Source organism: Rhinolophus hipposideros (genome assembly GCF_964194185.1).
Source record: "Rhinolophus hipposideros genome assembly, chromosome: 1".
NCBI lineage: Eukaryota > Metazoa > Chordata > Mammalia > Chiroptera > Rhinolophidae > Rhinolophus > Rhinolophus hipposideros.
Window position 1 is genome coordinate 59,781,004 of NC_138047.1, and position 12,717 is coordinate 59,793,720.

Genomic DNA, 12,717 nt, shown 5'->3' on the forward strand with positions numbered 1-12,717 from the left:
CACACCTGGTGCCCCAACTGAGATTGTTTGGGGCTCACCTCTGATTTCCGCCTTGGCAGGGATGGACAATTGTGTGAGTTAGACTCACTTTATGGTAACGACCTCTCTCCTAGAAAAGATGCAACAATGGGCCCATGATCCACTGCTCCTACTGTAGAAGACATCATTCAGAAGGACCCTGCCTGATAGAATATTAAAATGGCCTCATGGCTCAGATGATGCACCAATTCATGTCTACAGCATGCAGCGTTGGGATACTATACTCCAGGATACTCTATATGCATTAAAACAATAGCCATTGCATGGTGTCATGTACCCAAAGCTAGAAAATAAAAGTCTGGGCATCATAGAGCGCAAGCACTGGTTAGTTCCTCTCATCATCACACCCACTGATGCAATTGCTTAACTTGGATTTTTTGTTTCCATTAAACTTTGCCAGAATAGGGGTCCAGGTTCTTGGAGGGCAACATTTCTCCATGGACACTGAGCCCGAAGCTGTGATTCCACCTGATCGCTCAGGCTCTTCACGCCAATGGACCACAGGCAAAGAATAGATTTTCTGTGTTGGTACAGAAACTGACGGTGATAACCTTGAGAAGATAAGGTTGCTGCTACACAATGGGGGGAAGGAGGAGTAAGTCTGGATCTCAGGGGATTCACTGGCACCTCTCTTGGTGGTTCCATAACCAATGACCACAGGGAAAGGGCAATTGCAGGAAGTCAGTCAACCCAGTCTCAGACCCCGCAGGGTGAGGATCTAGGTCACCTACTGACCCAGTGACTCCAGAAGTTCTGGCTGAGGTTGACGGAAGTCTAGAGTGGGTCGTGGAGGAGAGAAGTGATGGATATCAACTGTGGCCTCGGAATCTGCTGCAGCAAGGGGGACTGTAGCTTCTGGCACTGCTAAATCTTTTCTTAGAGGCAGGGGTCAGTCTACTCTTTGAAGAATCAGTGATGGAATGGAATTAATAAAGAGCATCAATGCTTCCGAGCAGTGCTAAGAGTATAGTGGAGCAAAAGGCACACTTCAGGCCCTGGGGTGCCATGCCGACAGTGCCACGCAGGCCCTGACTCACGTGGCTCAGTGCACATGCCGGAGCCCTGCTCACACCCTGCAGAGACCACAATGGTCCACCAATACACTAGCCGTCCCTCATCCCTGCCTCACTCTCCCATTCCTGCCTGCTAAAATCACTTCCCAAATAAACTGCCTTCACCTTTTCTCGGATTATGTTTTCAGAGGAATCCAAGGGGAGACTTGAATCATGTCAAAACTGGAGTGTTCACACTAGCTTTATAACTGCATGGCCCTCTCTCCCAGACTAGCCAGTTACTGCCACAGTACTTCATTTCTTTGAAAGCACATTCATGAGTGATAGAGAAAGTGATAGGGTGGTTGTTATTACCAACTCCCTGTCTCTGTCATTATTTAAACAGATAAGAAACCTGAGGCTTAGAGCAGTTATGTGTCTTGTCCAATGCCGAAGGGTTTGTAAGCGGTGTGCTGATATCTGTAGTAGACGCTATGGGTGCACACATATCTCCTTTATCTATCTCTTGGCTGCTGTAAGTGTTGCTGCTCAGAGCTCCTAGCCATATGTTTCTCCAGAGAATTGCCCTCCCATGGATACGAATGCCTAGGAAGGTATGTGCTTCTACCCCACCAGGGGCAACCCACAGCGAATGACTGACCGACATAGGTACCAAAGCCCAGCCTCCCTGTCTCACGGTAGGACGTCTTTGTGGCATCATTCATGCTCCAGAGCTTCCCATGTGATCAAACTTAAGCTAGACTTCAGTGCAAACACATCTTTGCTTATCTCCTTCCCCCACCGGGACCTGTTCCCTCACTTCCTTACAGGTCCTTCCCTCAATAAATCACTTGTGCATTCCTGTCTCTAGTGAACCCAAATTAAGATAAGATCTATGCTTTCTGATTCCTAGTCCTGTGGTTTCCCCACTGCAGAATGCCATGTGGTTAAAGAAATGCAGGAGCTACTACATACTAGCCCCTTACTTATTAATGCCAGTAACTCGTCCAGAACAGTCACTTTTCCTCCGTCCAGGAAAATCATGGAACCTTACCTCACAGTCTAACTTACAGTAATTTTATATTACTATATTACTAGTAACTAGTATATATAATTAGTCATTTTATATGCTACATTACTAGTAACATTATATCATTGGGTAATTACAAAATGCTAGAAATCCAAGATATACAAAGAAATTCAAAGATCTATGTAAATAACGTCTCATTTTATAGCACTACATGAAAATAATTCATCAGCACAGAAATACTTGCCTATAAAATGATAAAGTTATTACCTGTTTTCCTACATTATTCTGTTTCTTGAGGCTTAGAATGAGGCAAATTTTGTAAAATTTAATTTTCCAAAAATTCTTACAAAGACAATGGTTCGTTCTGTTGGCAATCACCCCTGAGAAGTGACACCTGTATCAGTCAGGGTCTAACTAGGAAATCAGAAGCCACTTCACACACTTAAAAGAGGGGTTTTAGTAACAGAATTAGTGGCCCAAGCAAAGGAAGAGCTATTGAGAAGCCTAACAGGAAAGTGACACCACTCAGAAATTAGCAACAGCAGAAAGGCACCACAGCCCTAGGCCAGAGAAAGAAGGCAGGAAGCAACAGCTGGGGCCCCCTGTGGGAGCTAGTGCCCTGGCTTCTTCCACACTCCGACCCTTCAGTGTCCCCGCATTGGTTGACCCCTGCCGGAGACCAGCGGACAATGAGGAGCCTGGTAATCAATGCAACATGCCAGGTTCCATCCCCATCACTGGTGCCTGAGCAGAGTGAGGGCAAGACAGGCATGGCAGGACCTTCCACAGGGCCAGGACCAGCACATCCACACACCGCACACTGCAACAGAACCATCCAAGGCCCCTGTGTGAGAAGCAGCTTATCAAGATCACTCACTGCCTGCAAGTCTAACACCAAAGAACAAAGCAAGGGGGAATCAAGTCTTTGCTTTTGTAGCTGATAAAATTAGAAATCAAAACCACAGGGAAAGCCTTCTGATTCAGGCTTGTAGCAGCACGTAGGCTTATTTTCCCAAACCTCACTAGCAGCCTTGGAAACAGTTCTGCGGACAGACTAGGCAGCTTTGCAATAAAGTATATTTCCAATCAGATCAAAGAAAAATGTATCCAGTTTGTTGTTGTGGCTATTGTGTTAGTCACCTAACCTCCAAGCCCTTCTATAAGATGTAAATATTTGCTGCCCCTCTTCTATGGGAGGCTTAAATTGAAAAGATCACTGAATTCAAAAATATGTTTCTACATTTGGGGCTGAAAATCATAGTGTGAACACTAGATATTATAATTAATGCTTGCAGTGATACTCATCATTAAGAGAAAAGAAAAAGTTGACTCAAGCATCAAATCTTTGAAGCAAAAAATTAAATTTGGCAGAGAAAAATCTATTGTACAAACCGAACAAGCACTCATTAATGTGATAAGTGCAATGATTTCTTTGAAACATTACTTTTCCTGTTTGTTTTAATTTCAAAGATAATATCATCGGGAACTGAAGTATAATCAGAAACTGTTACGAATGATTGAGATTTGTGGAAAGCAGAAAACTTGGAAAACACCCAAAATGTCATAATCTCACTAGCACAAATACTATTAGCATATTTGTGTTCAGTCATGAGTTATCCATTCTAAAAGCAGGCATCCTGAATAGTTTGCGGCATAGTCTCTAACTTTTCTCTATATACTACATATAAGTATAAAAAGTTATGAATATTTAACCGTTTAAAATGCAATCCATCGAAATTTAATCTTTTGTGAACATAAAGGATTCTAAGAAAAAGAATCCTTTTTCGTTTTTGTCTTTAGATTTTGAATATTGATTCTCTGAGTCTCAAGTTCCCCATCTGTAAAATGGAGAATAAATAATAACTAACACATGTGATTGATATACGATGTAAGTGACAAAATATATGTGAAGTGCTTAGCACAGTGTCTGTACACAGATAAAACAAAACAGGAGATAGGTAAACGCTAAGTAAGCTTGGAGACCAGTAGAAACCCAAGAGAAGAACCTACCCATGACAGCGGAGGTCAAAGAAGCTGCTTGGAAATATGAGTTTTGAAGGATCACCATGCATCAATCAAACCTAGGGATTGGTGGCTGAAGGTCATTTTAGGCTGAAGGAAAAATGTCTTGAACAAGAATGTTAACAGCCAGAAGCCTTAGGGAGGAAACAGTCTGCAGAAAACATCTTGAAAGACTACTCTGCAAGGGGAAGGCAAAGCCATAAGGCAAGGAGACCTCAAAACAAGACAGAAGCTCAACTGCTTAGCATGAAATATAAACAAAAAAAAAAAATGAGGAGAGAGAAGAGAAGATAGAAGTTAAGAGAAGAAATTGCACTGTATTTGGATTGCTTTATAGATCCTTTGTGACATATCCCAGCAAAACCTCATCTAGTCTCCATCTCCTAGTACATTGGTTCTCCTTGTCATTCCGAAATGCTGGTTTAACTCAGGCCAGAAAAGCCCATTAAAGGACCAGCTCAAAGAAACCTACTGAAACTCGAAGAACCACAGGGGAATTGGACCATGACCATATTTAATATTTAACAAGGAGAGCTGTATTCGGAGGCATGATTATTTTTCCTTTGGTCCAGAAATACAAGGTGGATGCTTTAAGCCATCCAGCTCAGACCTCACCTCCCACAGGATTTATACAAATCCATTTGCTCTTTGATGAAGGGGGTTCTTAAAACCGCTGGTCCACACCACCCTTGAAGCCAACTCTGGAGTTTGAGTTGCTAGTCTGTAACTTAAGTGAGCATGCATTCTATCTCTGGAATGTCTCAGGGTATTGGGAAACGAGGGCAGAAAAGACAGGAACTATGGCGACTTTGACCTGAGCCGCAGGGAAATGAGATGCAGAGGGGCTACAAGCTTTGGTAACACTGAGGTTACCCTCCACAAAGGCAAGGGAAAAGAAAAGGAGTAAGTGAAAAGTAAAATGACTCCAATACTCATGTAACAAATGCCATCACATTAAAAATCCATGGTACTCTCCCAAAGCCTCAGCCCAAGGCTCCTATTTTCCAAGTAGTGTTTAATATAACACAAGTTCTAAAGGGCAAAAAAAGCAGTGGACAGCCAGTCCCCTGGAGCTCATGGCAACAGAATTTGACCTACATTGCTGAAATGCCCAGTTTGTTTCTGGATCTTTATGGTTAAAATTCAGCAATGAGATGATTGTAAAACTTATTGTCAGTGTTTCTGATGCACAGCCTTTATCTTTTGAACAATATTTGTGTCAAAAGCTTCCTTCTTTCTAGAAAAATTTAATAATATTTTTTAAAAGACAAAATATAAAACTGATAATTCAGGTTTGTTAGTTTGCTTCTAGAAGAAAATAGCAGGCTCTCCTAGAATCCCTGTTGTTGTGAGTCTGTAGAGGTGATCTCCATCTTCTTTAAATTAATCGTGATGGTTCTGTCATTTTTTATTCAGGCTGCATCTTCCAGAAAGCCACTGGGCATCTTTCCTAAGCCATGAAAAGATAACACGGACGAAAGATAATATGGACTCCACTTCAGGGAGTCTGATTTCCTCGCCATCTCCTGTCAGGAACTTCAAGGGGAATTGTCACTACCAGAAAGCAGTGACTTTTAATTTCCCTTAAGCTAGATTCAGATCCTCACAGCGATGTAAGAGGCCCAAATGACTTTTTTCATGTCAGTAGGAACTGCATGAGTGGACAGAATTTAACTCTTGGGTGCTATAAACTCCTCTTTTCTACTTCCTCACTTGCCCATACCTAGCTGCTACACTAAAACTTCAGTGTACTGTTGTCACATAGTGTTTCTCTCTTTCCTTATATTCCCCCAAGCGGGGCGTAGATCATTCTTGGAGACCCTAGAGGCCCCATGCAGGAAGCACATGGCCAAGAACAGGAAGCACACGTGGGAAAACACACGAGTTGCAGCAGCTACTTGACAAGCAAGCAAAGGCTCTGAGTCATTTGTGGGAAGAAAATGAAACAGAAAAATTGATCCGGCAGTCACACTCTTTGTTATGTACACAAATGAATGGACAGCTTATATTCACACAAAACCTGCACATAGATGATCATAGCAGCTTTATTCACAATTGCCAACACTTGGAAGCAACCGAGCTATCCTTCAGCAGGTGGATGTATAAATAAACCGTGCTATCTCCAGACCATGGAAGAGTGTTCGGTGCTAAAAGGAACTGAGGTATCAAGCCATGAAAAGATGTGGAGGAACTTTAAATGCACATTGCTTTGTGAAGGAAACCAGTCTGAAAAGGCTACATACTGTATGATTCCAATCATAAGACATTCTGGAAAAGGCAAAACAATGGAGAAAGTGAAAAGATCCGGGGTTAACAGGGCTTAGGAAGAGGGAGGCATGAATAACAGGTGGAGCACAGAGGATTTTGAGGGCAGTGAAACTGTTCTGTGTGGCAAGTATAATGGCGAGCTGTGGACTTGGGGTGACAGTGAGGCATCACTGTAGGTTCATCAATCATAGCAAATGCATCACTCTGGTCGGGGTTGTTGATAGTGGGGGAGACTGCGGGTATGGGGAAAAAATTGAACGGAGGAAGCAGCAGAGCAGGAGAACACTACTGATGGAGCACAAGGATAGAATTAACAAATAAAAATAAAACCACAGGAAATGTTCAAGAGCCTTTTATAGCCTTTAGCAGGAAAAACTAAAAGCTACTTCTCCAGAGACCTGAGACTAACATTGGGCTCCATTACCATCCATGGCATGATTTGCTCAGGTGTAGAGGGGGCATGGGGTGTTTTTTTCAATATACTTATCAACATTTAGAAAGGTCTCAGATACTGGGTGCCAGAGAGAAAATAAAACACAATTTCTGTTTGGAAGAATGCTTATAGTTCTGTGGCAAAGAGGGACATTACACTCATAAACAAGGAGGCTGATGGGAAATGGACAGGGAGGAGGAGATGATGGTGGGCTGAATAGACAAGTGCCAGCTCAGTGCTCCAAACTGGGTACTGGCTCCCTACCAACTAACTATATACATTTGTGACCCTGGGTCACCTAATCAGTTAATATTTCATCTGAATTGATCTTAGAGATAAAAATGTAATTTTAGGAGCAAGGATAAGATCTTTCTACTAACCAAAAATTGTTCCCGGCTTGCTAACACCAGAAATTCCACCCCTTCAAATCAATTTCATTAGCTTCTGTCACCTATTAAAATGCAAATACCTTTAGGAGAGATTAGACTTTAAACCATATAATTCCAGTGTAACTTACTGTGAATTTATCAGACCTAAGAAGATGGCTTTGATAAAAGAAAGGATATAATAAACTCAAGATTACTGAACACCAAGAAATGTTTGGGCAGGAGAGTAGGAATATTTAAAATACTCCGTTAACTGTAGGCTTTGGTGATTTAATTTCATTCTGATTAAAATCAAATGAAAACAGTATAACGCGCTGAATGCTTGTAAAGCAACCAGAACAGTGATCGTATGCTATTTTTATGAATAATATTGCTATTACTATTGAAAAGATACTTGGGGAGTTGAAAGTGGGTTTTGTGGGAAAGAGACAAAAGAGTCTTCTATTTATTTCAGAATCACTCACTGAAGTTCTGCGTTGCGGTAACAGAACAGTCATCTGCCCGTCTTTGTTTTTCTATGCATTTCTTTTCCTCTGATTCCCTTGAGCTGAGGGTGGTCAAGAATGGGTTTTGGGTATTCCCATGTCCTACATAATAAGACTTCAATATAACCTAACCTCCTTAATTTTTACCAGAATTTCTACAAAGATCGACCAGACTTAGCATGATCTTGACAACATGTCTATGACCTTGGAGTTCTCTCGCGAGCATCCTGGACGCCACCACTACCATGCTAGTCTCTAAGGCCAACTTCTTCCTAAGGTCCTGGCCAAAGCACATACAAAAAGCCCTTCCCTTAGTTTCCTTAGGGATACTGAGATATTTGACACTTTTAAGCAAAAGGAAAGTAAACACAGAGGGAAAATAAAACATAAAACAGTCTGATTTGTACAGAAGATGTCCCTGACCCTATCACAGTCAGCTACTTCCATGCTGTGAGGCTCTGCCTCTTGCAGGCTCTGTCTCCCAATCTATTGACCACGCGAGAGCAAAAGGGCCCAACAGTATCACAGCACCCAGCTGTGCTCTCACATCCCTGTACACAAACATCGCTGACCTACCTACCACCAGGGACACAAGAGCTTTCCAGGGCTGCCGCCTTTCAGCCTTTTCCCACTTGTTCCCAGTATCTACTAGAGACTTGCCTCTTCCCCATTTAATCAATGACTTTGTTCTTCAGGAGAAGCAGACCTCTCTACTCCCTCCCATACAATCTCCCTTAGATATTGGTTGACTCCATAGTAAGCCAAGTAGATATTTTATCTATAGGATAGCATTATATCTATGTAATAAGAAACATGCATACCCGTCAAGGTCAAGGAGGAGTGAGGGAGAAGGAGTAGCTGGGTGTTTGCATCACGTTCCCCCGCTAGATTGAAAGAAACAGTCTCTATGCCAGGGTCTGTACGTCTGTTTATATCATCCCTGATGCCTAGCACAGTGTCTGGTGCAATTAGGTACCCAATAAATAATTGTGCTAAAGGAGGAATGAATTAATGCAATAATTCCCCCACCACTTACAGTCTGAAGTGAAAGACTTAGTGTTCTGATGCAGCCCCTGATAAATCCTGATTTTAAGGACATCATCGATAAAGCCTCCATTGGTCAAGCCACAGCACTATATTCTTTCTACTGTTCACTTTCCAACATAAACGCTTAAATACGCTAAGCTGGAGAGAGACTCATCAACTAAATAACCCACTGGAGATGGAATCACCCCAAGGCAAAGGCAATACTTTCAAAACACATAGAGTCACTGAGGCAAAATGAAGTTCCTGTCTGTACTCAACACAAGAAAAATGCTATATTGAGTAAGAGCTACTATTTATTAGGAATTCACTATGTACCAGGAAATATGACAGGTACATCATTTATATTGATCCTTAGTTTATTTAATCCTTAGAACAACCCAACAAGTTAGGAATTACCATCCCCATTTTGCAGATTTTAAAAGTCAGGCATACAGAAATGTTTTTGCCCATGATCACTGGTTCACGAAGTTAAGAGTTTGAACTTTGGAGCCAGGTTGTCTAAGTTTAAATTCTGATCCTGCCTTTTTCTAGATGGGTATCTTAGTCTATTCAGGCTACTACAGCCCCTGCCCCCCATATACAGGGAATGTCCCAAGATACCTAGTGGATGCCTGAAACCGTAGACAGTACTGAACCCTATATACACCATGTTTTTCTATACATACATCCCTATGATAAAGTTTAATTTATAAATTAGGCACAGTAAGAGATCAAAAAGAATGACTAATAATAAAATAGAACAATTATAACAACGTACTGTCATGAAAGTTATGTGAATGTGGTCTCTCTCTTTCTCTCTCAATATCTTATTGTACTGTACTCACTTTTTCACTTAAAGGAAGCACTTTACAGCTTCTCTTTGGCACATCCTACTCTTTTTGGCCAGGATCACTACTCTTGCGCTTTGGGGCCATTAGTAAGTAAAATAAGGGTTACCTAAACACAAGTCCTACAATATCATGACAGTGAACCTGATAACCAAGATGGCTACCAAGTAACTAACAGGTGGGGAGCATGTACAGCATGGAGATGCTGACAAAGAGATGATTCATGTTCCAGGTGGGATATAGCAAAACGATAAGATTTCATCATGCTGCTCAGAATAGCGCACAACTTAAAACTTATAAATTGTTTATTTCTGAAATTTTCCATTTAATATTTTCAGACCACAGTTGACCAGGAATAACTGAAACCATGTAAAGCAAAACTGCAGCTAAGGGAGGATGACTATATAACAAAACACTTCTCACTAGGTAGCTTCTAAACAACAGAAATTTATTCCTCACAGTCTGGAGGCTGAAAGCTGGAGCTCAGGGTGTCAGAACGGTCAGGTGAGGGTTGCAGACTTCTCACTGTGTCTAATATGGTGGAAGCGCCCATTCATAAGAGCCTACCTCCTAATCCCATTACCTCTGGGGGTTAATAATGATTGAATTGGGGGGAAACACAAATATTCAGACCACAGCACTAGGCAAACACAGCTTATCACATCTGTGTCGCCGTTTCCTTGTCTATAAAATGGAGTTAATAATTGTACCAATTAAATTATTCTCTCTCACCTATAAACCTATCTTTCTGGAGCCAGCTTTGTAATGCTAAGCCTGGGACTCTGCAAAACACATCCCTGCTTAGTCAGGGGGCTTCTTGCTAGCTCTGCCAGTAGGGGGCGCTAGAGAGGCAGCAGAGCTGGTGGAGCAAGAAGGAACTGGCTGCTTCTTGAAAGCTTCCTCTGAGCCTCACCTCAGTAGCACCACCCTTCCCACCTTCCTGCCCAGCCAGTTTGCAATTCTCTCCCAGTACTTGCAGAACCAGCTTCTGTGTGCTGGCCAGAACCTTCCCCTCAGAAGTCTGAATTTCAACTCTGTGGGCCTTTCCTCTAAGTATCTAAGAAGTTTTAATAATCCCATTCTCCTGTCTTCCCTCAGTCCTGGGCATGGTAGCTACTGCCTGGAATTGCTACTCGCGTGATATCCTAAAGTTCTCTTTTTATTCTTTCCTTTATCTAGTTAACAACTTTATAACCAGTTAACAATTTATGACATTAAATTATCTTTATTGATGTGATCTCCTTCTCCTGACGGATCCTGAGGGATAAAGGAACACCTACCTCAGAGGGCTACTGAGAGTATTAAATGAGTTGATGGTCATTAAGTGCTCATAACTGTACCTGGAGCACAGTGCTTGCTATATCAATGTTAGCTCATTCTCTGGTAAGTGCTGAAGCTGGGTTGGAAACCAGGTCTGGCCATCTTCTTTTCAATCAACATGATATTTCGCTAATAAAAATAACTACTGCCTACTTAAGCACTGGGCTTAGTACTCTCATAGGTGTTACATCTTTTAATCTTCTGAAGCATCTCTTTGACGCTTCGCATTCTTGAAGTGTTTTTTCCTTAACAATTGACATCAAGAATGGTAGTCTGAGTTAATATGTCCACCATCCTGAAAGATTAGACAAGTACTTCACACAGTTCAAACATCTACAGTAGAAGAATAATTTTAACATGAACTCCAAATTATAATAAATCTATATATGCCATTGCCCTATGTATCACCAGGAATGCGCATAATTTAAGTGTGTGCATGTGAGTGTGTGTGTATGTGTCTGAAGATTGAGATTTTGAGATTTTGAAATGTCAAAATCCTATTGTCTTATATATCTAAAGTATCAACGTAATATTGTAGAATTTAAAGCCCCTATTATTAAGCACCTATTTCATGCTAGGCACTAGGATACAAGTGCTTTCACACGTATTATCTCATTTTAGCCCTAAAGTAAATTGTACTAGTAGTTACAATCATCTTCTTAATACAAATATGTTCAAGATCACATATCTAGTAAAGTGACAGAACCAGGAATTGAAACTCATTCTGACTTTCACAGCTCATGTTCAGCCAACTTACCACAGGTCATAAGTGAGGGTCATTCTCCATAGAAGATGCTAAGAAAATAGAGTTTAGTGAAAACATGAACTGAAATAGGAAGAAATGCCTTTACTTTGAAGGGCTTAGAAAATAAAAGAGCTGGAAGAATATCTTCTGACTTTACTTTCAAAATTGGTTATAAGCCATAGGAAACTCTCAGATTCTGTCCTTGGGTTTCCAGACTATCTTGTTCCATTTCAGTTCAAGGATTTCTCTCCAAATTCAGTTTTGCTATTATGTAGGCAAAGTAAATGAAAATCCAAAAATACCTTGTTTCTGGGTGTATCTTTGCCTCTCAAGTCATTCTCTTCTGGAAAAAAAATTAAAGTACCTACCAAAATAACTTTTTTTAAAGAAACAATGCAGAAAGGGTTAAAACATACCTTTTGCTTCGTGCTTGATTTGAGGCCAACTCGGGAGTGACTCTTGGACTAGAGGGAAAACGAGAAAGAAATCTATGAAGAACACAATATAACAGTAGCACTTATTTTGGAGTCATTTATTCTAGAAGGTATAAGTCTTAAGTTAAAATCTTCACCCTAATCCTACTTCGCAGCCTCTAGAAATCTAAGAATAGAAGCACAGCACAGACTCCAGTGTTGAATTTTACATACCGAATGGAAGATTGCTTAAGCCTGGAGCTGAGAACGCAAAGACACACCTACACTTTGTCAATGTCTTGCTTATATGTACCGATTCAGCATCTTTCTTAGAGGACACCAGCAGAAACTGAAAACTGCAAACATGAGGAAATATTTCCAGCTATAATAAGGCAAAAGGAAAGAAGAAGGAAATGAATAAAAGAAGAGGTGAGGAAGAAAGAAAAGAAGGAAAGAAACAAGTGTTCTATAAATTGGAAAACAAGAAAATAGGGGCACTGTTACGACAAGATTTCCAAGTGTCTTTCTATAGGGTGGATTTTAACCTCAGCTAATTTAATTATATTTTCATTGGATTGAAACCAATCTCTCAGAAACATGAGTTCTTATAGAGGGCTTTTTTGTTTTCCAGTTTGTTCATGATTACCTAACCTTGTTTGGAATTAGGAAAGGTAAAACAGGCATTAATGCATGCATGAGAATGTTTTGGT

General features: G+C 41.0%; 1 protein-coding gene across 1 annotated transcript in view; it reads right to left on the reverse strand.

Moving 5' to 3' along the window:
• RASGEF1B (RasGEF domain family member 1B) overlaps nt 1–12,717 on the reverse strand; it is a 522,412-nt gene that overhangs the window by 409,840 nt on the left and 99,855 nt on the right. The window contains exon 2 of the mRNA XM_081056600.1: nt 12,011–12,058. Coding sequence (XP_080912726.1) covers nt 12,011–12,058 — 48 coding nt within the window. The remainder of the gene's footprint in view (nt 1–12,010; nt 12,059–12,717) is intronic.